This window comes from Fragaria vesca, linkage group LG7, assembly GCF_000184155.1.
Source record: "Fragaria vesca subsp. vesca linkage group LG7, FraVesHawaii_1.0, whole genome shotgun sequence".
NCBI classification, from domain to species: domain Eukaryota; kingdom Viridiplantae; phylum Streptophyta; class Magnoliopsida; order Rosales; family Rosaceae; genus Fragaria; species Fragaria vesca.
This window is the reverse complement of record NC_020497.1, coordinates 22,773,657-22,800,845: the sequence shown is the minus strand read 5'-3', so window position 1 is coordinate 22,800,845 and position 27,189 is coordinate 22,773,657. Positions and strand designations below refer to the sequence as shown.

General features: G+C 37.1%; 3 protein-coding genes and 1 pseudogene across 3 annotated transcripts; 2 read left to right on the top strand and 2 right to left on the bottom strand.

The window, feature by feature from the left end:
• Positions 1-896: 896 nt before the first annotated feature.
• On the top strand, positions 897-2,863 carry LOC101301250 (putative 4-hydroxy-tetrahydrodipicolinate reductase 3, chloroplastic-like). Its single transcript, XM_004308065.1, has 9 exons — positions 897-1,065; positions 1,155-1,352; positions 1,446-1,511; positions 1,645-1,740; positions 1,851-1,967; positions 2,218-2,310; positions 2,388-2,489; positions 2,641-2,727; positions 2,831-2,863. The coding sequence occupies exons 1-9, from the start codon at positions 952-954 to the stop codon at positions 2,861-2,863; spliced, it is 906 nt and encodes a 301-aa protein (XP_004308113.1). The 5' UTR covers positions 897-951.
• A 792-nt stretch (positions 2,864-3,655) lies between these two features.
• On the bottom strand, positions 3,656-13,269 carry LOC101297308 (annotated as a pseudogene).
• Positions 13,270-19,983: 6,714 nt separating this feature from the next.
• Positions 19,984-20,745, bottom strand: LOC101296730. The gene has a single exon (XM_004309177.1). The coding sequence runs from the start codon at positions 20,743-20,745 to the stop codon at positions 19,984-19,986; it is 762 nt and encodes a 253-aa protein (XP_004309225.1).
• A 3,493-nt stretch (positions 20,746-24,238) lies between these two features.
• On the top strand, positions 24,239-25,009 carry LOC101296444 (probable F-box protein At1g65740-like). The gene has a single exon (XM_004309176.1). The coding sequence runs from the start codon at positions 24,239-24,241 to the stop codon at positions 25,007-25,009; it is 771 nt and encodes a 256-aa protein (XP_004309224.1).
• Positions 25,010-27,189: the final 2,180 nt, after the last annotated feature.

Below are 27,189 nucleotides of genomic sequence, written 5' to 3'. Positions count from 1 at the left end.
TGATTTGTGAGTATTCATAAAAATGGTAACGACTATGATGCACTTGATGGATGCAAGTTTGAGATTACAAATCAACCGCATGCGAGTTGAAATACTATAAAGAAAAATACTACATTGATTGTTACATAAGTAGAATACTCTAGTATATACACATGTGTTTAAACAATAAGCATTTCATAGAAGACTTCTATCCAATTGGACTACTAAATTAACGTCAATTCTGCATAATTTTCTTTTACTTTTCCTAAGTATATATCCAGGGTGCAGAAATTCATGAACTGATTCCAGATCGAAGCAGACCAATAGAGTAACACCAAAAATAATGACTACTATTATCAATCTTCACATGAGGTCACAAAGACTAATACTTCAATATTCCTATATAATTCAATCGTTTACACAAGCTACTTGAAATTTACATATACTTATAAGTCTTCGTCAACAATGATATTCAAAACCAGCTTGCTAGGTGCAGCTCATGGAGCTTAAGTGCTTCATTAGTTTCTTCTTGTATCCACGAAAATCAAACTCATAAAACTACGACATATCAGTGTTGACAATTACTTTGCTTCATAGAAATGAAAACGCCATTACCACTGACCATTTGTTTGCATTACGTACTCCTCTATGATAGGGTGAGCAATCAGCTTCCAATAGTAAAATTACAGCAAATAAAACGAAATTAGTATGTGAAACCCCAAGGAAATGTTGCCCTATTCCTGGAGACACATGCGCAACATGGCCCCTAACGAAAAGAGGCACAAAGGAAAACATTGCATCCCTGTCATTGTCGATTTGTCACAGTATGATCCTTCCAAACAAGACCAATCTACAGCACGAGAAACCTTATCTTAGAGAGAAAAATGACTAAACCATATGGCTAAGGAAAATAGGCTTATCATCTTCCTGTGAACATAGGCACTACTGTGTTTGAGCTGAGAAGAAGAAGCCATGGTAGCTCTGAGCTGCCAGTTTCAACCTCTTGTCTGCAAGAGTTATCGCAGCAATCGTAGAACTAGACCTTCTGCCTTTTGCTCAATGCAACCGTCTCAGAACAACATCAAGGTTACATATTTGGTTCTACATCAAATGCTGTCTCTTTTCTTTTATAGTAAGATGCATCGGAAAGAATCAAATGAAACGTGCTGCTATAGGTCATTATAAATGGAGCTGCAAAGGAAATAGGAAGGGCTGCAGTGATTGCAGTGACCAGAGCTCGAGGGATGGAGGTTGCCGGGGCAGTGGATTCGTATCTTGTAGGAGAAGATATTGGGAATGTATGTGACATGGCGGAGCCGCTGGAGATACCGATAACGAATGATCTGACCATGGTCTTAGGTTCCATATCACAGGTGCATACCAAAATGATATCTATGTGTGTAATGTGAGTGTGGTTTTGTTCATTCTGTTGATATGTTTACCATGCCATTGATGTCGATTGGCAGTCTAAAGCAACAGGAGTAGTTGTGGATTTTACTGACCCTTCCAAAGTTTATGACAATGTGAAGCAGGTAGAGGCCACATTGATGAAGTTTTTAGCTTCCATGGGTTTTGTTTTGACTGAGATTCATGACATTTTTAGCTTCCAAAGTACGAAACATTCACAAATCGAACATGTCTCATCATGTTTTTTCCCCCTACTAGGCAACAGCATTTGGGATGAGAAGTGTGGTTTATGTGCCAAAGATTAAGTTAGATACAGTATCAGCATTATCTGCATTCTGTGAGAAAGCCAGCATGGTGAGCACAGGGTGAGATACTCTACAATCAAATTTTCGTAAGTACCATCGAGTTTCTGTGGATTAAACCTCACTTCTCTTACCTGATCATGAATTTGTTGCTGTTGTCAGGGTTGTCTTGTCGCACCGACTCTGTCTATTGGATCTATACTCCTCCAACAAGCTGCGATTTCAGCTTCCTTTCACTTTAACAATGTAGAAATTGTAGAATCAAGAGCTAACGCAACGGTAAACTCTGTCTATCTTATTTGCAAATCAGATAATAGTGGTGCATTATGCTCAAGGAAGTTCAGCAAATTTAGTTCAACACCTTACAAAATAACATGAAATGAAGACAACACTAACAGCATTTTGTCAATCTATGATTTTGACCAGAAAATTTCAAAAGTTACTGTATTAACATCAGTAGTTCAGTACACAGGTTTAAGAGACGCTTAAAATACAACCTGATGTTGCTAAATTTGTCTTTCGAAAACAGGATCTTCCATCATCAGATGCGACCCAAATTGCCAACAACCTCTCTAACCTTGGCCAGATATATAACAGAGAAGACATTTCAACAGATGTTAAGGTAGCTAAAATACAAAACTTAGTCTTTTCATAGTGCCATTTTATGCATTAGAACTCATTCTTGATTTGTCCAATAAGGCAAGGGGTCAAGTTCTGGGTGAAGATGGAGTTCGTGTGCATAGTTTAGTCCTTCCTGGGCTCCCCTCCAGTACAACAGTCTACTTTTCTCGCCCAGGAGAGGTGTGTTTCTGAGTTTACTCATCTCTTCTCAATTCAGAAGTGCCGACTTGAACAATGTAGCTATAAGTGAATCAGACAAAAAAATTACAAAGAAGAAGAAAAAGAAGCTCTTGCGAGATAATAATTTGATGAACTAGCATACTTGTGACAGGTTTACACTCTGAAACACGATATCACAGATGTGCAAAGTCTCATGCCAGGCCTTATCTTAGCTATCAGAAAGATTGTTCGCATCAAGGTAACACATATGTGCAACAGTACATTCTCAAAATTTTCATGTAGTCTGCTACACTCAATACTAGGTGACTCTCTCATCTCTCAACTGTTTCCCTTTATTGCAGAGCCTGGTGTATGGCTTAGAGAAACTTCTATAAAACTCCAAGCTTTCTTCAATCTCATTGAATATGTTACCTTAACATCATATATGCCACCATATACACAAGGTTCATAAATGAAAAGCTTAACGGGAGATGGTTTGTTAAAAGAAGCAGCGGAGAGAAAAGAAGATTTTGTACTAATTAACTTTCTATTGATGTAAAGTATTCAATTGTTAAAACAAGTGTGATCAGTGAACTTTCAGGGGAACACTGTTGTGATCTTCAGTTTGTACTAGGGATGTTGAATGATATCTTAACTCCATTCCAGACAGCAACTTCACTTGGTTCGGTTCGGCACCATACAGTTGCTGCCAAAACATAGCTAGGCCAAACAGATAAGATCAGACCTTTCGGGAACCTTTAAGATAAATTTGATTAGCTTCATTGGTAGTGATTATGGAACAAGAGAGATGTGGATATACTAGATAAGTCACTCAAACCCAAACCTAGGTAATCCGATTGTTTGACATCTTTAATAAAGGAAAGAACTTCATCTATCTTCAGCAGAGCAACTTGTGGTCATATGAACTTTTTAAAAACTTTATGAGAGGACATACTAATGCTTTATGTAGTAGCCTATACGTAATATACATCGGAATTTCAATTTCATGACCCAATCTCATAACTATTCCGTATGCATCATAGCAAAAAATCATAATGACGTCAAAAACAGCCTTTTAACTAAGATTACTGTCTAAGTTCAAATGTAAAGAAGATCAAAATCCTTTGCATATCTACACATATGTTTGTACCTTCAGCTTTTGGTGAGAGCTCTGATCCAGCCTATTTTCACTTGCCTCTGAATTTCTTTGCAAGAGCTCTAGCCCATGTTCTATCTTTATCACTATATGCATACCTCATGCTTGAAGCCAACAAGACAAATCCCTGAATCTTTTCATTTCTACTATCACTTGGGTGCAAAACATCCATCACTGGTTGTACAAGAAGCGAACGAGTCCCCTTGGGTAGCATCTCCCAGAGTCCAGAATCTGAACAATGTTCACAATTATAAAGTACGAGTCCAGAATCTAAACAGTATGATCACAATAGTAAAACAAGAGTCCAAAATGTGAACAATGATCACAATTGTAAAGTAAACAAACTGGTGTCAATACCATAGTCTTAGAATTAATTAACATTTGTAAAGTAAACAAACTGGTGTCAATACTTGATCTGGATTGTATCACTCTAGCAATCAACATTATAGTTAGCCTCTCTTATTTTCTCAACCATCAGAACATGCATTGAGTTAGCAAAATCCGTAGTCTTAAAATCTATATAGATATTCGTGATTATAGAAGCGCACACACCCCACCCAGAAAAAAAGGATGACAATATAAAGACCCTATATAATAGGTCTCAGTTGAACAGACTACTCCTTTTTAAGTTCTTCGTGAAATCCAAAATCACAGACAAAAGTTGGACCAATGAAGTGTCATATTGGATTTGCCAGTCTTCTTACCAAGAGAGTCTTCATACTAAGAGTAACTAACAAGTCAAATGGACCAAATAAGATCTTCGAATAACAAGAAGTTTTTCTTAGCTTTCAATTTGAATATCTATTGTCTTTCTAATATTATATATACACAAAACTGTATTCTCTGTGTGAGGCTAATTAATATCTGCAAAGTTCAAATTTTAACCACATTTACTTTCTGAAAGATATAAACAAATATCATAAAATTGCTACCTTTAGTTTGAGGAAGGTAAAGGGTTTCCTTCAAGGTAGAGAGGCCAATACTTTTGATCTGTTTCTCAAACCAATCAAGTACGTTTGGTTTTGAGACATCATCTAGTATGCTCCAGTAACCACGTACGCACAGTTCCTCTTGAAGTCTTGAACTGAATCAACTGATATTATCTGTAAAATCAGAAAACAACTGATTTTGATTGAGCTTATGACCAAGCATCTAAAATATTATAACATCATTTATTTATTGGATTCTTATCTACCGAAACAAATCACTTTTTCAATCAACCTAGTCAACTTTTCCTCTCATTCTCTCTGCCGGTTTACTATGTTAACTGTGTAATTCCAATTTATACAAAAAACTGCTTCATACCACTGATATGGTGTTTGTATTGTGGAGCAAAAATGTACGTAGCCCAAGCCAAGTCCTCCTTCCGAGTATTTGAGGTAGTTTCTGGTATCAAAAATATTTGCTCACACCCCTCTGGGATACTCGTTTGATCCATTGGAGTAGCACCCTACAATAAACAACATCACAAATTACGTTTTCAAAAATGTTGTGCGAGCAATGCATACACAAAGCTACTGCCATAATCTAACACTTCTGTGAGATAAAGACACACAATTAGTCAATGTGAATCAACCTCAGTATATAGATATCAATGATGTAAATTAACCATCACTTTAGGGTCTTAAACACACCTAAAGACATTCCAATTTCAGCATTTGAGTAGATAATATGTAGTTTCATCTTAGAAATGAAAATGGAATTTGTAAAAGAATGAATTTCCACTTGATTTCATTCTGTGTGATATATATATATATACACACACAGCTGCTATACAACTATGTGAATAAATCTACAGTAATGACAATTGCATATAATTAGGATTCATTTAAGAGAGGAGAATCAGAATCATTCTTGATTTGAGGAATTCACAGTGGTTTAAGTCATTTTCAATGTACAAGAGGCCTATAATTATAATATATTCATTCACAATCATATAATTAACATGGGAGCAACTACTTCTTGATGTGTAAGTCCCAAAAGAATGACAAGACCTAAATGTGAACTTAAGCTAGAGTTTACATCATTATCACATATGATCATATCTGAATGAGGTAGGGGTCATCATTTGGCCCGCAGGCCTAAAAGCCCACAGGCAGCTCTTCGGCCCAAAGGGCCAAAGCCCGGCCCGGTCAATAGAAGAGCCCATCTCGGCTCGACCCATAGGGCATGAGGCGGGGCAAGGGTAGAGGGTTTAAACCCTTGGTCCGACCCGTTACATGCCCATCAAAGTCCGCCCGGCCCGGCCTAGCCCTAAAAAGCATGCCCCAAAGCCCTTTCAATTGTTTTATTAATATTTTTTTATGGAGTTATTAGTTAAATATGTGAACTAATTAATGTATTAAGTCATTTTTTAATTTATTTTTTATTACATTTAGTTCAATCATTAACAAATTTTAACTTGAAGCATAGTAATCCTATTTTTTTTTTATCTTGACAATATCAACTATCTCTCTCGAAAACCCTAGAGAGCGCCGCTTTGGTTTTTCATCCTATCCGGCCGCTCCTAGACGTCGGCGATGGCCCTCGGCCTCGCTTGTGCTTGAGCGGTTTGGTAGGATGGGTTTTGTTCAGCTAATTAATCTCAGGTCTGGAGGTAGGGATCGGGTCTTGGTCTACGTTCGCGACTGATGGAGTGATTGGGTTGTGGTGAGGCAAGGGGAATGGAGGCGGAATCAGTTGGGATCAGAGTCAGATCGGCGTTAGGGATGAGTGGTGGTGTTGGGAGGTGGTTGTTGGCTAACTTGTCGATAGCGCTCGAAGGTTTTCTACTCAGATCTGTTTGTTGGTTGTTGTGCTTCGATCTCAAGGTTGGCTCGGGGTGGAACCATTGACGGTTGAAGTCGCTTTTGCTAGTGGCGGAGACAGGATGATGGTGTTGGTCGAAGTAGGTGAAGGGTGGCGGTGGTGAAGACTGGGTGGTCCGGTGGGTCATTCTTTGAGCTGTGTGGGTTGAACTTGATATGAGCTCTGACTCCTAGGGCATGAGTGAATCTTGATGGGCCATTTGGGCTGGAAATTTGGTTAGGGTTCACTTTGTGGCCCTGGTTTTGTTTTCAGTTTTTATTTTATTAATGTTTTCATTAGTAATTAAACTAGGACTGCTTACGGCTCTACAACATTTTCTTAGTTTGTAGGTTTTATCTTTTTAACTAGGGTTTGTTGATGCTCTAGGGTAGGCCCCTCTGCGTAGGGGGGGTCTTAGATGTGGTCAAATAATGATAGGATGAGGACTTGTCCCTTCCTCCTTATGTCTTGGTGGCTGGTTACTTGTCCCGTTTGCTACCATGAAAGATTGATCATAGCGTTTCATCTCATGGACTTCAACATAGAGATTGCTTAGTGTCTACTAGTTAGTTTTGCAGGATTCATTTTTTACGTAGCCCCACAGGCGGATCGTGTTCATGCTGTTGTACTTACTCTCAAGTTGTGATAAATAAAAATAGGCTAACGTCTTTGTTCAAAAAAAATCTTAACTTTTTTATAGTTTTTTGTTTTATTTTGATAAAATTATATTAGATATATGTATATAATAGGCCCGGCCGGGCCCATCTAAAAAGTCCGGCTCGGTCAATTTGCTTTTATCCTTTTGTTTTTGATGAAGTTTTTTTCTTCAAAAAAAAAAAACTAAGTTTTTTTTCTTCCAGATTTTAAATGCAGAAGCTAGAAGATGACTTCATCAAAAGCTACGGGCTCGGGCCGAGCTGGGCTTTTTGACTATCTCTAAACGCATCAAAAGCTAAATCACACAAAGCTAGAAAATGACTTCATCTTCTTAATTATAAGCTGAGGTTGAGTAGGTGAAACAAAACCAGCAAAATGGTTCAAGAGTAAAAATGAACCAAATTTTCTCTAGGATTTCTCAGCAACCAAACGAAAAACCACAGCAACAAAAATTAAAAAAGGCAAAAGATCACAAGACTAGTTCAATCTTTAACACAACAACATATGGTTTATTACAACATTTGGTGGTTAGCGGCAGAGACGAGGCATGACTACGGCTGAGACAAAAGCATAGTCCGTTTGTTTGAAAAGTGACGTCAGAGTGCTCTGCAACAACGTGCTCTGCTCATTGTGGCCAACACTCCCAGTCTCCCTCCTCACTCTCTCTCTCCTCTCAACGCCCCTCACCCACTTTACTATCAGAAATGGCAAGAGGATAAAAACACCACCAAAGAAAATGACAGCGGTTGAGACGAAGATGACAAACGTATCCCCTTCCAATTTTACTTCCATTCGTTCCAATTTACGCAGCAGATCAAAGTCATTAAACATAAGGGACCTTTAGGGAATAACATATAATAGAAGTAAAATATTTAAAAAATAGACTATTGCCAAAATGGCAAGGCTTTTTATCCGTGCAAATATTTGTACGGGATCACAAATTCACAATCACTGGTATGCATCCCACTACCCACTTTTATCTCCACGATTATCTATTTATTTTACTATTTTGTTTTTTAATTTGGCTTCTTACTGTAATAACTTTTATTTTTGATAACTTTTAATAAACTCATTAAGGGTAAAATTTGCGAAACATAATTTGGTGAATTTCTGTTTGTTTTACATAAATAACTCTCTCTGATATTTTTTATTTTAATGAACTTTATACTTGTGGAGGACAGTTTGAAGACTTCATAAAATTGGTGAAGCCTTTGACACCAAAAAGGCCTGGCTTTTTAATATAGTAGAGATAGTAGAGATATAGCATTGAACTAGAGAGCTCCACAGAGAGACGAACCTAGAAAGTCACAGAGAGACGAACAATGTCAAATGCAAAGAATTGTATTGCTGCTCATGGAGCTTAATTAAGTGTTTAGTTTTTTTTCTTGTAACCTACAACAGTCGACGGGGAAAAAGTTTCTTTATTCTTTGCAAGTCAATATCTACACATTATAGCGTAACAGAAATAAATCCGAAAATCCTCACTCACTTCAAAACAATCCCAAATCTCTTGTACCATATTAGCAAGCATTTTTGAAACACATACATGCTAGTCTAACTAGCTACACCAGGCATCATAATGATGGATTGAGAACATAATTTTCTACTAAGGATCATGCATCCAAATTAATAATTAATAGAATTAGGTTTGTCAATGCAGCACAACTATCTTAACCAAAGAAGCACATATGCACCCATCCCCACCCAGGCCCGGACTTGATGCGAGTCCGACGAGCCGGTTGACTCAGGACCGAGAGTTCAAGAGGCCCAGAAAAAGAAAATTACAGCTCTTTACATGATAAACAACAGCTAAATAATGCAAAGGAAAAGTACAATTACTGTTCCCATCGAAAAGAAAGTACAACTACTATTAGAGCTCCATTTTCTTACAACAATTAAAGAATTAAAGAGGTACTGAATGGGCCTAAACAAATTTGGTTTCACTATACAATATATATAAAATAATATATTTTGAGTCAAAGAAACAAGGAAATAGTATTAAAAGTCTATACCATTTAATTATTATTCAAAATTTGTACCCAAAACAAAAGATAAACTTTGGAAGAAAATAAAACTAAAGGTTTATAATGTAATTTAAAGTATTAAAATATTAATTATAATCCAAATATTTTTTGATATTGTTTTATACATAGTTAAATCTTGAGTTTATATTTAGTTTCTTAAATTCTTTAAAGAATAAAAAAATAAATTAGATGCAAACTACGATTTAAAGACTTAACTTTGAGATTTCGACTCGGATCTTAAAATCTCAATTCCAGGCCTGTCCCCACCACAAATCCTAGGGCTGCACTTGAACCCAGAAGTGAAATGACAGTGCATATAATTAAGCATCACAAAGGACTCTTCTTTACTAGGCACATATGTCCCTGGCACACATAGCCAGTTCAATCCCAACAAACAAGAGCAACGTACACCCCCAAAACCCCAACCGGGAATCGATTCAAACTTGTCACCAAAGAAGTCCCTAAAACCAAACCCAACACCAACTTGGCTAACCCTAGTAGCGCCACATGTACACCCACCACTCCTCCCCCCAAACTTGTACTGACCAGCCAACCTGCCGGCACCGTGACAACTAGGCATGGCTCCGAACCAACAATCTACCAATCTACCACATTCATTATCCAACCGTGATCGAAATCGACGAGTGAGATAAATCTTTCTCTAGGGAAAAGATCAGATGATCGACAATTTGCACTCAGCTAGCTATCACCGAGTTCAATATCGACAGGAGTAGTTGTATTTTCATGCATGCCTGCTTATCTTCACAACCTCAAATAGTAGATGGCCCGAACTTAATTTCATGAACACTTTTGGCTTTCTTATAAACACCACAATCACACCCAACACAAAAATCATAAAAGCCGATGGTTTAGAGAAACTTTTATAATCTTTCAAGCTTTCTTCAATATGTGTTACCTTAACGCCCACCTTAACCTTATATATACCACCATACAAGGTTCATAAGTGAAAAGCTTAACGGGAGATGGGTTGTTAAAAAGAAGCAGCAGAGAGAAAAGAAGATTTTGTACCAACTTTTCTATTGATGTAGAGTATTCAATTGTTTCAACAAGTGTAATCAGTGAACTTTCAGGGGAACTGTTGTGATTTTCAGTTTGTACTAGGGATGTTGAATGATATCTTAAATCCATTCCAGACAGCAACTTCACTTGGTTCGGCAACATACAGTCGTTGCCAAACCATAGCTAGGCCAAATAGATAAGATCAGACCATTCAGCAACCTTTAAGATAAATTTCAAAAGCTTTGGTACTGATGGAACTAGAGAGACATGCTTTATGTTTTAGCCTATACGTAATATACAAAGTGATAAAAATCAAGGTCTGATAACGAGAAATTGAAATCATAACTGAAAGTGGAAAACGAAGAACAATTAGAGAGAAAAGAGAGAAGCAAATTTGTATTGGTTTGTGGTTTTGATATGATATGATATACTAGGAAGAAATCCTATTTATGCTAGAGTCAGAAAAGCAAAATGCACATGAACTGGGCCTGGGCCGGCTGGCACCTATACTCTTAACACAAAGGATTTTCAAGTTCATGACCCAATCTCATTACTATTCCGAATGCATCAGAGCAAACAAACATGATGAGGTCAAACACAGCCTTTTAATTAAGATTACTGTCTGTCTGTCTAAGTTAAAATGTAGAGAAGATTAAAATCCTTACATATCTACATATATATGTTTGTACCTTCAGCTTTTTGGTGAGAGCTCTAATCCAGCTATTGTTTTCACTTGCCTCTGAATTTCTTTGCAAGAGCTCCAGCCCAGACTCTATCTTTATCACTATATGCATACCTCATGCTTGAAGCCAACAAGACAAATCCCTGAATCTTTTCATTTTCACTATCACTTGGGTGCAAAACATCCATCACTGGTTGTACAAGAAGTGAACGAGTCCCCTTGGGTAGCATCTCCCAGAGTCCAGAATCTGAACAATGATCACAATTATAAAGTAAGAGTCCAGAATCTGAACAGTATGATCACAATAGTAAAGTAAGAGTCCAGAATCTAAACAATGATCACAATTATAAAGTACGAATCCAGAATCTGAACAATGATCACAATTGTGAAGTAAACAAGCTGGTGTCAATACCCATAGTTCTAGAATAATTAACATGTACTTGATCTGGATTGTATCACTCTAGCAATCAACATTATAGTAGCCTCTCTTATTATTTCTTCACCATCAGAACATGCATTGGGTTAGCAAATCTATATAGACCCCCGCCAAGTAGATATTCATGCATCAAAGAAGCACACACACCCCACCCAGATATAAAGACCCTTGATATGTAATAATAGGTCTCAGTTGGACAGACAACTCCTTTTATAGTTCTTCGGGCAAACCAAAATCACAGACAAAGTTGGACCAATGAAGTGGCATATTAGACTTGCCATAGTCCTCATACTATGAGTAACTAAGAAGTCAGATCGATCAAATAAGATCTTCAAATAACTAGAAGTTTTTCTTAGTTTTCAATTTGAATATCTCTTTCTATATTATATATGCACAAAACTCTAATCTCTTTGTGTGGCTAATAGATATCTGCAAAGTTCAAAATTTTTAACTACAATTACTTTCTGAAAGATATAAACAATGTCATATAACCGCTACCTTCAATTTGAGGAAGGTAAAGGGTTTCCTTCAGGTTAGAGAGGCCAATACTTTTGATTTATTTCTCAAACCAATCAAGTACATTTGGTTTTGAGACATCTTCTGGTATGCTCCAGTAACCACGTACGCAAAGTTCCTCTTGAACTGATATTATCTTTAAAATCAGGGAACAATTGATTTTGAACGAGTTATGACCAAACAACTAAAATATTATAACATCATTTATTTATTGGTTTCTAATCTACCAAAGTACCGAAACAAGTCACTTTTTCAATCGGCTTTCCTCTCATTCTCTCTGCCGGTTTACTATTTTAACTGTGTAATTCCAATTGATACAAAAAACTGCTTCATACCACTGATATGGTGTTTGTATTGCGCATTTGCGCAGCAAAATGTACGTAGCTCAAGTGTCCTCCTTCCGAGTATTTGAGATAGTTTCTGATATCAAAAATATCTGCTCACACCCCTCTGAGATACTTGTTTGATCCATTGGATCGAGTAGCACTCTACAATAAACAACATCACAAATTACGTTTTCAATAATGTTGCTCGAGCAATGCATACACAAAGCTATTGCCATATTCTAACACTTCTGTGACTTAAGACACACAATTTACTCATTGTGATCCAACCTCAGTAGACAAATATTCAATGATGTAAACCATCACATAGACTAGGGTCTTAAACTCACCTAAAGAAATTCCAATTTCAGCATTTAAGTACATTGTTATGTAGTTTCATCTTAAAATCAAAAATGGAATTGGTAGTGGTTTAAATACTTTTCACCATAAGAGGCCTGTAAATCACTGAATCTGATATTTACATTCACAATCATAGAACATGGTAGCAACTACTCCTTGATGTACAGCCCCACAAGACCTAAATGTGAATTTAATCTAGAGTTTACATCATTATGACATATGATCACAGTGAGAACATCAAGGTAATGGACATCTGTATAAGGTTCAAGTGCAAACCTTTCACAGCTCCAAAAGTAAAAAGGTTAACACATAGGAAAAATACCTTGAGGAACTTTCCAAGATAAGGGAAGTGCTATCGAGAAAGTAACCAAAGACACACCCAAGGCCTCTGATCTCTATCCCAATTACAAAAGCAATTCACACACAAAATCAACATAAACCCATCAAGAGCTGAATCACACAAAGCTAGAAAACGACTTCATCTTCTTACAAGCTGTGGTAGAGTAGCTGAAACAGAACAACAAAATGGTTCAAGACCAAAAGTGAACCGAACCCGTAACCGATCCATATGGATAAGTAGGACTCGTCCAGGCCAGGTATTTCTGCACCATCCAATAAACCTGTCAATCTTCACACATATATATCTTAAAGAGAAACAGTGAGAGAGTTACCGAGTGTGAATCGGAGGACGAAGAGATTGAGTTGTGGGTCTGTTGAGTTGACCTTGGAGTTGTCAAGACGAGCTGAGAGAGTGGCACTTCTCTTTTTGGCGCGAAATTTAGTTGAGGTCTTCAACTGAATTAACGGAATCAAAGACAGAGGGGTTGCTGCGTAGCTCATCTCTTGTATTTGTTTTTGTTTTTTGGGTTTTGAGAGCTTAGGAAAATCCAACTATATATAGGTCTCCTCTAGACGGTATTTTAAGATGGCATTCGGATAGGTTTTTTTATTTTTATTTTAATTTTTTTCTCTCTTCAAAAAGAGGATAAGTTAACAAGGAAGAAGAAGAGGAGGAAAAATTAGAAACCTGACTAACTGGAGACATAATGATGTCAAAATAAAAAACAACAAAGATTAGAAGTAGAGTTGAAATTATACAAAATCGTTTATCCAACAAAACCTTATTATAACGTATAGGTATTCTCGCACTACAAAGATTTCTAGAATAAAATTATGACAAGCTTAAAACACCTTTTACATATTGATGCTTCCCATAGTCCCATAATCCATGGGCGCGGATCTAGAAGGCCACCGAATTAATTCGGCTGTTGAAGGCTTCATCGAGATGCTTCTCCGTCGGTCCGGCCAGATTTTGGGCACGAGGAATGGGCGGAGCTAGGTTTATTGGCCTCAACATATTAGGCCGCCTAGAGTGGCTTGGTGGGTTGGGCTTGTGGGCTTCTTTTACTCCATTCCCCTCTCTCAATTGGGTTGAGCCTACGATGAGCATTTCGTGGGAGTAGCACTTCTATCTTATGTGTTTGCTAGGTCGAGGCTGTTCACTGGTCTGATGAGTGGAAACGTACACTAATGGGTCTTAGGCGTTAAATTTGTCAAATCAGATGCTTTGAGCTATGAATCGCATATGAATAGGAGTTTTTGTATTTCGGTTTCTAGTGTAGATGTCCACCTTTCTGAACGCAGTTTTTTGAGATTTCCCTTCCTTGTTGTAGTTGAATAATGAGCTTGCTCTTAGCTTGAATGAGAGTTTGCTCCTGCTTGACCTAACAATAGTTGGTCGTATGGTTTTTTCGGCCACTCGAATATATCTATTATTTTCAAAAAAAAATATCAAACAATCAATTAGTAAACTGATTAAACAGAAATCAACATAATATCTTTTGATAGAATTAAAAGTCAAGAAAACAAACACTGCTTTAGCAACTAATTAAACAAATCTTTGATCTTCAAACCTTAATAAGAAAAGATTTACAAAAAAAAAGAAAGAAAAAAAAAAGAAAGATAAAATCAGTTAGTGTGTCTTAAAAAGAAGAAGATACAATATATTGAAGAACTATGAAATCAAATGGATTAATTGATTGAGGGATTAAGTAATCGGGAACTAAAATAAAAATAAAAAAATATATATGACCAATCATATACATAAACATCCAAATACTATTTTGTTTGACCTAATTTTATAGAAGGAGTAAGTTTTTTAGGCATAATGAAAACATAGTTCAAACAATTCATCTTTGTTTAAAAAACTAAGTTTAATAACCTATGGGCTAAATATGAAAATTTGGGGTGGGCTAGTTTTTAAAATTAAACTTGTTAAACTAAAATTTAGCTACAAAGATTGTTTTCGTTAAACTTAAGGTGGGTTTTAGCTCATCATAGCCCGTGTGTAGGTATGCCATTAACTATGCTAGAGTTGAGCTAATTTGTGCTTTGATTTCGTTACTTTCGCTATATACTGGCCGGTTTTGGCTATTTTTCGATTCCGGTTTTGATCAAGCTCTGATTAAACTACTTTCTTTTTCCGTTTTGGTTATGTATTAATGAAATCAGGTAAGCTACTACTGCAGGCGTCAAGGCTGCAAGACACTTTTTCCATGCACCAGGGAAGAGCATGATCTCGCTGCTCATGGTGACAATGCTACAGACACATTTTCCATGCACCAGGGAAGAGCATGATCTCGTTGCTCATGGTGATAATGCTACACACGGGAAGTCGTATCACTACGGCCTGTGCAGTGGCAATGTTATTTTTGTAATTTCGCTCAGGTGAGCTAATACTGCAGTACCTGAAAAGCACTTTTCCCCTGCAGCAAGGAAGAACATGTTCACATGGCTCATGGTCCCTATGCTACACATGGGAAGCCTTACAACTGCCTCCTGTGCAAGAAAACCTCCCCTAGCTTCAAAACTGCATACTCTTGCTAAGCACCAGGCTGCCGTGCATCACATCTATAAGTTTGCCTTATTAGTTTGCACTATTTGTTTCTTAGTTAAGTATTGTATTTGCATCATATGGTTCACTAGAAGTGTCGCTAAAGCTTCGGGACACCTATAAACAAATTCACCATCCTTATCGATTTTGTCACTTGTGAAGGATCATCTGTATAGTGTTAGCTATTCGACTTTCCATTTTCCTATTACTTACTTGACATACTCTTTTATGTTCATCCACAGGAAACCATGAATTGACTAGGATTGGGGAGGATAGTCAGGATACTTCTAGTACTGTTGGACCTGACATATCAGTTGGTTTTCTTTTCGCTTTTTAGACAAACATATGATCAATTAGTATATGATCACTTAATCACTTCACGACTTTTTTGATTGACGGTTGTGTAATATCTTTGACGGTTGTATAAGTGGTGGTGTTCTAATCGACTTTTATCTTTTTCGTATCTTTACAAGCTTAGTATGGTGCATAATGCTTAGTATGGTGTATAATGCTGAGTTGATTGCATATGGTGTGCAGGTCGGTTATGAAACAGGTTGCTTGATTGGTGTTTGCTAGATTTTTGCTTAGCTAAGATTGAAATATATGAAAAAGGTCACCTAAGGTTTATTTTTCAGATGATTTGCGATGAATCTGAAAGATTGGGATAGGAAGGTATAGGTCTGCAGATCTGCTTTGTGATAAGTGAAACAACTGAGGTGAAGAATGAATTTGTGAATGTCAAGGCGTGAAACTTTAGCATGACTTGACCTCTATATATATTAGTACATGATTACAAGATATGTATACAATTGTTAAGTGATAAACCATTCTGAGTTTAACACTTACCTAAGTAATCATAAAGAGATATCAGAATGCTATTAGAAGTCTTATTAGTTGTATAAGATGAGTGCTGCTGTTCCCCAATAATTAGATTATCATCTACAGTAGATGAGAAGAATGATGAAGATGCCATTGTTTGCATAATTGAACATGGAATAGTCTAATAGTCTGATTGTTAGATAGAACATTCATAGAGGATATGTAAGGAACGAGATCCCATGTTTCATTCTTCTCCAAAGCAGCAAGTTCTTCTTGCATTGCAAGGCACCAATTAGGATTCTTTGCAGCTTTGCTATAACAAGAGGGTTCTGTGACATCATTTGTTAGTGACACAATTGTAGGATCTGAACAGTAAAATCAAAATCACACCAGCAATATAAACACCAGATGGAATAAACATGACAACAAATCAATCACACACACATAGATGAGAAGAGTTTTTCTGGAGCAAGAGTTGTTCTTCTGTTCATTCAACCAAAACTAAACTTAGTACATCAGTTGTCTTATATATACAACAACGAAAGGTCTAGAGAGCACACAAGTTTCCCAAATCACACCAGCAATATAAACACCAGATGGAATAAACACTACAACAAATCAATCACACACACACACAGATGAGAAGAGTTTTTTTGGAGCAAGAGTTGTTCTTCTGTTCATTCAACCAAAACTAAACTTAGTACATCAGCTGTCTTATATATACAACAACAAAAAGTCTAGAGAGCACAAGTTGCTCTAAGTTAAAAAATACACAAAAACTAGAAGTCTCCATAACTGGAAGACTCCAGACAAAACTAAACTACTTAACATATATAGTTACTGATATATATAGAAGTTAAAAGGTTATTTACTTAAGGCTTGGTTTATTATCCTACATTGCCCCCCTTAAACCAAGCCAAGATCTTCAAACTTCATCATCCCCATCAGCTCCTTTAGCTTCAAGAAAGCAGCAACATTAAGTGGCTTTATAAATATATTAGCTACTTGTTCTCCAGAAGGACAATAATGCACTGTAATTTCTGTGTTCTTCACCAAATCTCGAATATAGTGATGCTTGCCATGGATATGCTTTGTCCTCTCATAGAAAACTGGATTCTTGGACAAAAAAAATGGCTGAGTTGTTGTCACCAAATCTCGAATATAGTGATGCTTGGCATGGATATGCTTTGTCCTCTCATGGAAAACTGGATTCTTGGACAAAGAAATGGCCTCTTCTATTCTTCATGCAAATTCTCAAGAATTTGACGCAACCAAATTGCATGAGTAGCACACCTATTTGCTGCAACATACTCTGCCTCAGCTGATGAAAGAGCTACCACTTGTTGCTTCTTAGATGACCAACATATTACTCCAGAACCAATGTCAAAAACATAACCTGAGGTGCTCTTTACTTTCTCTTCTCCTGCCCAATCACTATCTGTATAGCCAACAAGTTCATTCACACAATTAGCTGCATAGAAAATTCCATCACTTTGAGTTCCTTTCACATATCTTAGAATCCTCTTTGCTGCCTGCAAATGCGACTGTCGAGGAGCTTCCATAAATCTGCTGATCAATCCAACTCCAAATGTGATGTCAGGCCTAGTAGCGGTCAAGTAACGCAAACTCCTAACAAGCTGTTTGTACCATGTGGGATTAACAAACTCTCCACTCCCATCTTTCTTCAACTTCAATCTCTGCTCAACCGGAGTCATGATTGAATTGCAAGACTCCATTTTAAAATGCTAGCTTGAGAATGTCTCCAGCATACTTCCTCTGAGAAATAAAAATCCCCTTCTCAGTTTGCACCACTTCAATACCAAGAAAATATGACATCAACGCCATATCCGTCATCTCAAAATGAGATGCCAAAGCCTCCCTGACTTCTCCAACAAGCTTTGAATTATTACCTATTATAATAAGGTCATTCACATACAAGCACACAATAATAACATCTCCCTCCATATTAGTCTTAACATATAACGTATGCTCATATGGACACCTTTCAAACTCATTCTCCACAAAATAAGAATCAATTCAGGTGTACCAAGCTCTAGGAGCTTGTTTAAGACCATATAAAGCCTTTTTCAACTTATATACTTTCTCCGATTGGCCTTCCTTCACATATCCAAGTGGCTGCTCAATATAGACTTCCTCCTTAAGAGTTCCATTCAAGAAAGCGGATTTAACATCCATTTGAAATATTTTCCAACAATTATGAGCAGCAAGAGAAATCACCATTCTCACAGTATCAAGCCTAGCAACAGGAACAAAAACTTCAAGATAATAAATACCTAGTTTTTTCTTGTAGCCTTTGGCTACCAATCTCGCTTTGTAACGATCCAAGTCTCCATTAGGCTTGTACTTAGTCTTATACACCCATTTGACTCCAATAGCTGCCTTTCCTTCCGGAAGTGTAGTGAGCTCCCATGTGTCATTTTTTTTTTCAATAGCATGAATTTCATCATCCCTCACCTTGACCCAATGTTGTTGTTGACAAGCCTCATCATAGGTAAGAGGATCACAATCCGCATACAAAGCAAAATTGACAATATCTTCATCTGATATGCTTCTCCTTTTGGTCTTCAACTCATAATCTTTCAAGTATGGTGGCAAATAACAATCACGTTGAGGCCTTGTTGTTGCAACTTCTATTGGAGGCTCAGCTTCTGGAATTTCAACTGCTGGAGACTCGGCTTCTTGAACACCAACCAACTGATCATCTTCAATTGAATCATCCTCCAATTGAATGAATGTTGCTGGTTCTTTTTCTTTTGAACTCCAATTCCATGCACTTTGCTCATCAAAAGTGACATCTCGACTAATTATTACCTTCTTCGTCACTGGATTGTAAAGTTTGTACCCCTTTGTCACTGTGTTATAGCCGATAAAAATGCACTTTTCAGCTTTATCATCAAGCTTCTTCCTTATTTGATCTGGAACATGAGCAAATGCGATGCAACCGAACACCCTCAAATGATGAATGTTGGGCTTCTTACCACTTCACACTTCATATGGAGTAATTCCACCAGTGCTTCTACTAGGAGACCTGTTCAAGATATAAACTGCGCAACTAACAGCTTCTGCCCAAAAATACTTGGGCAAATTTTTCAATTTCAGCATGCATCTCACCATATCCATAATGGTTCTGTTTTTCCTCTCCACTACGCCATTTTGCTGAGGCGTATACCTTGCTGTGAGCTGATGTTTAATGTCATTTTTCTTCAAGAAGTCATCACAAACTATATATTCTGTGCCTCTATCAGTTCTCAACACCTTAATATTTTCTCCACTTTGCTTTTCAACATAAGCTTTGAATACCTTAAATGAATCACATACCTCAGATTTGTTCAAAACATACACCCATGCCTTCCTGCTAAAATCATCAATAAAAGTGACGAAGTATTTGGCACCTCTATAAGAAGGAACCTCAACAGAACACAAGTCTGAATGTATAATTTCAAGGGGCATATTAGCTCTCAAGGCCTTTCCTATCAGAAAGCTATCTATGTGCTACTTTCCAAGAACACAAGTCTCACAAACTTGGTTTGGAACATGAACAGGGGGTAGTCCAGATACTAAACTTTTTCTTGCAAGGAAATTCAAACTACTGAAATTTAAATGCCCATATCGCATATGCCATAACCAAATATCACCATTTGCAACAGAACTAAAGCAAGGTAACTTATCATACTGCATAAGTACTGGAAACAAGCGATTAGGAGTCATAGTTACCTCTGCTATTAGTTTCCATTGAGGATCTTTGATGGTGAAAACTCATCTGTAGATGCGCATATCATACCCCCTCTCTAATAATTGCACTAAGCAAGTTGTAATTAAGGCTAGGCACATAATATAAATCTGATAAAGATCTTGCCTTTTCCTTTAACCGGCATCCTTGCAGCATTCCCAAATGTAATCTCAGCTCGTATTGACTCATTCAGCTCAACAAACAACTCCTTGTGGCCGAACATATGATTGTTGCAACCTGTGTCCAAGTACCATGTGATATGTCCATTACTCATTGCACTAAAAGCCATCAACAAAGTCTCCTCATTGATATCATTGTCTTCTGCAAACTTGGCATGAAACTGCTTGTTCTCTGACCTTCTCAAGCTGCACTCATTCTTGTAATGACCATAACCATGACAATTAAAGCACTGGACATTCGATCTATCTCGTCGTTGACTCCAATGGAAGCCCTTTCCTTTTCCTCTTCTTGCTCCAAATCTGCCTTGTGAACCTCTCTTGTAACTTGAACTTTGATTCCTTTGAGTTGAGCTTGACTCACCACGTGGCGACCAATTTCTTTCCTTTTTGAGGCTTAATTGAGTATGCAATGCTTCTTCAATCACCATCTCCGACTTCTCATCCAGCCTTTGTTCATAGGCCTGCAAGGGACTCATCAAATCATCCACTGTCATAGCATTAAGGTCTTGGGACTCCTTAATGGCTATGACTTTTCCTTCAAACCGCTCCATCAAGGTTTGAAGAATCTTCTCCACAATCTGCAGCTCCTTGATATCCTCCCCATTGGCCTTCATTTGATTGACCATAGCCAATGTTCTTGCAAAGTATTCAGAGATGCTTTCCTTCTTCTCCATCTGAAGAAGCTCGAATTGTCGCCGTAGAGTCTACAATCTCACCTTCTTCACTTTATCTCGCCCCACATAAGTATTGATCAGACAATCCCATGCCTCATTCGATGTTGTAATATGTGCAATCTTCTCATAAACTTCAGAATCAATTGCTCCAAATATATACATCAGGGCTCTGCAATCCTTCTTCCTATTTTGAACCAATTCTTCTCTTTGATCTCGTGTGAGATTTACTTGGTCTCCTGGATCTGTAAATCCATTGATCACCACCTCTGTGTACCCCATGATTTTGAAGAAGAGTTCCATATGCAATCTCCAACGCTTAAAGTTTCATTTCCCATCAAATTTCCCAACTGGGCATTGAGGAAAATCATTCCCCTGATTCGCCATCGATCTCTACACTTCTTCAATTTGAGCGTATCCGCTTTGATACCAGATGTAGGATCTGAACAGTAAAACCAAAATCACACCAGCAATATAAACACCATATGGAATAAACACTACAACAAATCAATCACACACACACACACACACACACAGATGAGAAGAGTTTTTCCAGAGCAAGAGTTGTTCTTCTGTTCATTCAACCAAAACTAAACTTAGTACATCAGCTGTCTTATATATACAACAACGAAAGGTCTAGAGAGCACACAAGTTTTTAACTCCTATATATATATAAGTAACTATATATGTTAAGCAGTTTAGTTTTGTCTGGAGTCTTTCAGTTATGGAGACTTCTAGTTTTTGTGTATTTTTTAACTTAGAGCAACTTGTGCAACTTGTGTGCTCTCTAGACCTTTCGTTGTTGTATATATAAGACAGCTGATGTACTAAGTTTAGTTTTGGTTGAATGAACTGAAGAACAACTCTTGCTCCAGAAAAACTCTTCTCATCTGTGTGTGTGTGTGATTGATTTGCTGTAGTGTTTATTCCATCTAGTGTACATATTGTTGGTGTGATTTTGGTTTTACTGTTCAGATCCTACATCTGCTATAGCATATTTCAGATTTGGCTTCACTATTCCATTTTAAGTCTAGTTTGCATAGAATGAGAATTGTTAAGAGAGCATACCTGACTAGAGTCTCTTGTAATATTCAAAGATGTATGAGGCAGAGATGAGAGTGTGAGTGTTCCAGTGCATTAGACATAGAGGAAATAGACGGTGATATAGAAACAGGAGAAGTATTGTGTGCATGTGTTGGTGAGTGAAAGAGGTGGAGATGAAGTAGAGTTATGTGGAATCTGTGAGTTGTGAGAAGAATTAGGAGGAAGTGAGTGATTTTGTGTGGTGACTGAAGAAGGTAAAGCATTTTGAACGGAAATAAAGTACAAGGGAGAAGAAGACGTACCTGCTGGGGATGTGAGAATGGCCATGCGGAAAGGAAGAAAGTCTCATCAAATAAAACATGTCTAGATAAGTATACTACTCTGTGTCAAAAGTCCTAAGAAAAAAGTAATTTGGTTATTTGTTAAAGAGATAAGAGTAGGGAGCTTTATTTTTCAGAATGGGAGAGGGAAGCCGATTGATGATATATATGTAGCAGTATGACAAGCTTCAGCCCAATATGATGATGGCATATAAGCGTGCTGTATCACAATGTGCCTATGCTTTCTTTCAGCTAGGCCATTCTGTTCAGGATGTTTAGAGCAAGAGAAGCGATGATGAATACCATGTGAAGTAAGAAAAGTTTTGAAGGCATTGGTGGTATATTCACCTCCTTCATCAGTTTGAAACTGTTTGATAGAACAAGAAAATTAACATATATACGAAATTTTATGAAAATTTGAAGAACTTCACTTTTGTGTTTCATTGGAAATGACCATGAGTATTGAGAACAATCATCCACAAAAAGCACATAATATCAGATCCTTGAATAGAAAGAGTTGAACAAGACCATATATCAGTGGACTAACTACTGCTGTAGCGAGCCACCCTACATCACTGAATATTTCAGATTTTACATTTAACAATCTTCAGCAGACTCAGTGTTGAAGAGCGCATTGCAAAATCTTACCCCTCTACGACCAACGAGATCTATCTTCTTTCGATTTGCTAATGAACCGATCATTCCACCGATCGTCATTGTTGAACCTAAAGTCGATCAAATACAGTAAAGATCAAATGAAAGAATTGAGTACTGAAAGATCACAAGAAAGTCCACCAAATGTGAAAGAACAAATGACAAACCAAAAGCATAGTTGTGGTGATATATGATGGATGTCAACTTGGCAAAGACGCAAAATGGACTTACATTGATGCGCCATGTAACATGATTGAAGAAGTAATTTATGCTGAAAATAAAATATATGCCATCAATAATCCGAACAAACTCTTTTCTTCCAAGATTCTGCTCAACTCCATCAACACTAATCAAGAAAAAAAAAACTATATAGCACCAATTTGGACCGTGGCCAACATCAAGTTGTAACAGAGTGACCGAAAATAAACTCTTTATCACTTTTTCCTAGTTTCCTAACCTTTCAAAGTTCATAACCCGTTACTCTTAAATTTGTAAGCATGCTTATGTAATTTCTCGTGTCTCCAAATTACAGCTCAACTCTTTTTTAGCTCTCTCCCGAGTTCTGAGGTCAGTCGCCGCTGCCTTACATTTTATCTCATTCCCTCATTTTTTAATTTTCATTTTCCAATTTTATTGTTTCGCTAATTTAATTAAAATAAAATAAAAAATATCATCTGCTCCGATCGAACTGGATTTCATTGCAGTCGGTTTCGGATCCTCAAAGGTTAATTTGTGGTGTTCGTCGGCCTCGCTTTCCTTGGCGGCGGAAGCTCTTGCATGTATTGTCTAGGAGGCGGGAAGGCTTTGTTTTGGAGAAAGCTTGGATATCATTCACCGCCTACATAATAATCAAAAAAAGAAAACAACATAAGCACCTATGGGCTTGAAGATGCTTCAGTACGTAGGACTAGTAATGGGTACTGATTGCCCATAGGGATTAGGAATATAGGTTTCCAAATGCATTCAGGACTCAGAATAAATATCCTAATACTCATGGGAAACAAGTTTTTCCACAATCCTAATCATTATATGAGTTACCAGACCTTCATCTATAAATAGAGGGAGTGTATAATGCTTTTGATATATATCACTCCAAACTTCAAAGGCTGAGAAGACAAAGTTGCGTACACCTCATCTTTAATTTTGATTCAGCAACTGAAACTTTCGATCAATCTTCTTCTTGGTGCAAAACTATGAATTCCTCATATTGGACAAACCTGCCTAAGAATCTATTGGATTCAGTTCTAGAGAGATTACCGGCATATTCAGACTATTTGCGGTTCAGTGTTGTTTGCATGCCATGGAACTCTATAGCAAAGGATAATATAGGCAAACACACAGCTCCAATGCTCCTGACTTATTCGTTTGTAGAAAAGACATGGTATTTATGTGACATCACGCGTGATAAGATTCTTGATTTGCAATTAGATTTGCCCGAAAGACGATTCAGTGGGTTTTCAAAAGGTTGGTTAATAACTATGGATGAGAACTTCATCTTAAACTTGATAAATCCATTGTCTAGAATAAAAGGGCGGATTGCGAAAGAAAAATCTATCATCAACCTTCCTGCAATAAACATTTCAGAGTATGATTTGAAAAAGTGGGCTAGCGATAGTGACTACTGTATTTTTAGGGCTACAATTTCAACAGACCCAATCTCAAATGCAAAAGATTGTATTGTTACGGTTACACATGAGAATTATTGTCAACTGGCTTTTATTAGGATTGATAAAGACACAACATGGACTTACATTCGATTTGAAGGGGCTCCTTTTGTGATTGGAGATGTTGTTTATGTTGAAGATAAATTCTATTACTTTCAGCGTATGAAAGGGCTTTATTCTTTTGTTGTTACTTCTGATCAATTCACCTCGCAAGATGTAAAATTGGTTGCAAAATATACTGCAGATAATCATTGTGAGAAGGAATACCTGGTGGAGTTAAGTGATCATAAAGAACTATGGATGGTTAGGAGGTACACGGTTTGGAAGCGTCGTCGACCAGGCCAAGAGGGAATACTGAAGACAAAGGAATTCAAAGTTTACAAACTTGATGCCGATGAGTGTAAATGGACCGAGATACATACTTTGGGTGGTTTTGCTCTTTTTGTAGGAGCCAATGCTTCAATAGCTGTGTTGGCTTCAAATTTTTCAAGATGCTTGCCGAATTGCATTTACTTTGTAAATGATTGGACTGGCTGTACTAGATATAATTTTGATGATGTTGGTGTGTATAACATTGAGGAGTAACGCTTATTGTCGATTCCGAGACATACTTTAAACATGATGAAGAAGAGCTGGCGAGAACCAATCTGGATAGAAGCAACCATGAAGTTATAAGTCACTTGTTCTTAGTTTTTAACCACCGTATGAAGAATGTAGCATCGAATTCTCCTATACTTTAGACTCATCATGACCAAACAATTCATGAATCTATGATGTATTTACTCCTAATTTGTATACATGCTTATGTGTATCGTTAATTATTTGAAAGCCTTGGTTTTTTATTTTACAGTAAAAAAAATTTAACACTAGTAAGTAGTAACTAAGAACTTCGGGTAATATATATATATATATTTTTATACTAACTTCTACTCAACTTCGTGTAATACTAGTGAACAACCCGCGCGCTGCTGCGGGCGCTGTTGCGGGACAACAATAGGCACACATTGAACTTCTTACATAATATGTAGGTAGTATGAGTGACATTGATAAAGACACTTAGAGTGGATACATGAGAAGAGAACTATAAAATTCATATCTATACCATACATAACAGTATTCATTACGCTGTATTGTTTGTACTTCAATTCCATATATGAAGAAAGAATTAATGTATGTAAGTTAACTAACCTGCACATACGAAGAAAGAAGAAAACAGTATTCCTTGGAGTTGAACATTAAAATTGTGAGGTGATGAAAAGCTTTACAAATCCTAAAAATCTAGCGTAAAACCCGGGACAATAAGTCTGCATACAGAAGCTATAATAGTAAGGAGTCAAAGTAATAACAACATCCATACACAACAGCAAGTACATAACAACATCCATACACAACAGCAAGTACTATGTGCTGCAATTGTTTTACTTATCTTACATATATACCAAAAACCTCCATACATAACAGCATCCATAGACAACAGCATCCATACACAACAGCAAGTTTTACTTATCTTACATATATACCAAAAACCTCCATACATAACAGCATCCATAGACAACAGCATCCATACACAACAGCAAGTTTTACTTATCTTACATATATACCAAAAACCATGTCCATACAGGGATTACATGGCTTCTATTAGACTAACTAATACATCATATGAACAAAAGATGATGTTTTCCAAGTACCGTTATCTTTAACAAAAAATGGTAAGTCAAAAAGTATAGTTAGCTGATCTCAAAAGAGCCATTACCTGTCTAACACAGTTATCTTATCCACATCTTCACAAAAGCTACATATTATCGTCCTTTGACATTCAATCTGTTTTGTTCTTCTCAAACTGGATCTGTGGTGCTGCTGATGATGAAGCTGATTCTTTTGCCTGCCTATTATTTTACAAAGAAGCAAATAAAAATAAGCATGTGGAAACTCTATGACCGCATAAGAACTAAATGACCAGAGCAGTACCTAAATGAATAGAATGAATGTAGTTTTTATAAAAGCTTTATGGTATATAGTGTGCCTTGTCATGAACACACAAAGCAAAAGACATAATTTATTACAGTCTACCACACTCAGCATAAAGATAGAGTATGGGACAGATGAAAATAGCTAGGCTGAAAAGAAAATGAAATTTTGATTAAGACTTGATTGCATTTACCTTTTGCTTTGCTGATTTGAATCATAACCAAATAATGCTCTTTCAGCCACATTCTCTGCTGGCCTCTTTCTCTCTATCATTTTTCTGGTGTGTGACTGGTTGGTTCTTTGTCTAGCATTGATTTTGAAATTTTTGGATCCATAACAATGCGCCTGACCATCAAGTCACCATTAGTATTGACTTTTATCTCAAACAGATGAGTCTGTCCTTGTACTTGTGTAATCAATTCTGGTAAAACTTGTCCTCCCTCATAGTATGGCCCTTCAAGTAAGTCTTGACAACTACAGCCAAAGAGTTCATCTGCTGGGTTCCCCATAATAGTGACAATGGCTTGGTCATCATTATCGTGAATTGTCATGCGCAACCTGTAACTGCACAATAGACAGAGGTTATTATTTTTTAGTCCTTTTTCCAGTGTATTTTGACATTAAAATAAAATGTTGGTTGCATTACGACTTACTATGGATAAGGATCTTGCACTCCATGCAGAACACATGTGAACTGTTTAGTACCCTCTTTTTCTTTCAGTTGTCTATAGCAGCCTGCAATTGGACAACGATTGTACCACCATCCACCAAAAACGTTGCAAACCTTTGGATCGTAG

Excerpts from the sequence above, each read along its gene's own strand:
- LOC101296444 (XM_004309176.1), top strand. The coding sequence starts at position 24,239 with ATGGATGAGAACTTCATCTTAAACTTGATAAATCCATTGTCTAGAATA.
- LOC101296730 (XM_004309177.1), bottom strand. The coding sequence starts at position 20,745 with ATGGAGAAGAAGGAAAGCATCTCTGAATACTTTGCAAGAACATTGGCT.
- LOC101301250 (XM_004308065.1), top strand. The coding sequence starts at position 952 with ATGGTAGCTCTGAGCTGCCAGTTTCAACCTCTTGTCTGCAAGAGTTAT. Across the intron at positions 1,066-1,154 it reads CGTCTCAGAACAACATCAAG|GTCATTATAAATGGAGCTGC; the intron begins GTTACATATTTG and ends GTGCTGCTATAG. Across the intron at positions 2,311-2,387 it reads ACATTTCAACAGATGTTAAG|GCAAGGGGTCAAGTTCTGGG; the intron begins GTAGCTAAAATA and ends TTGTCCAATAAG.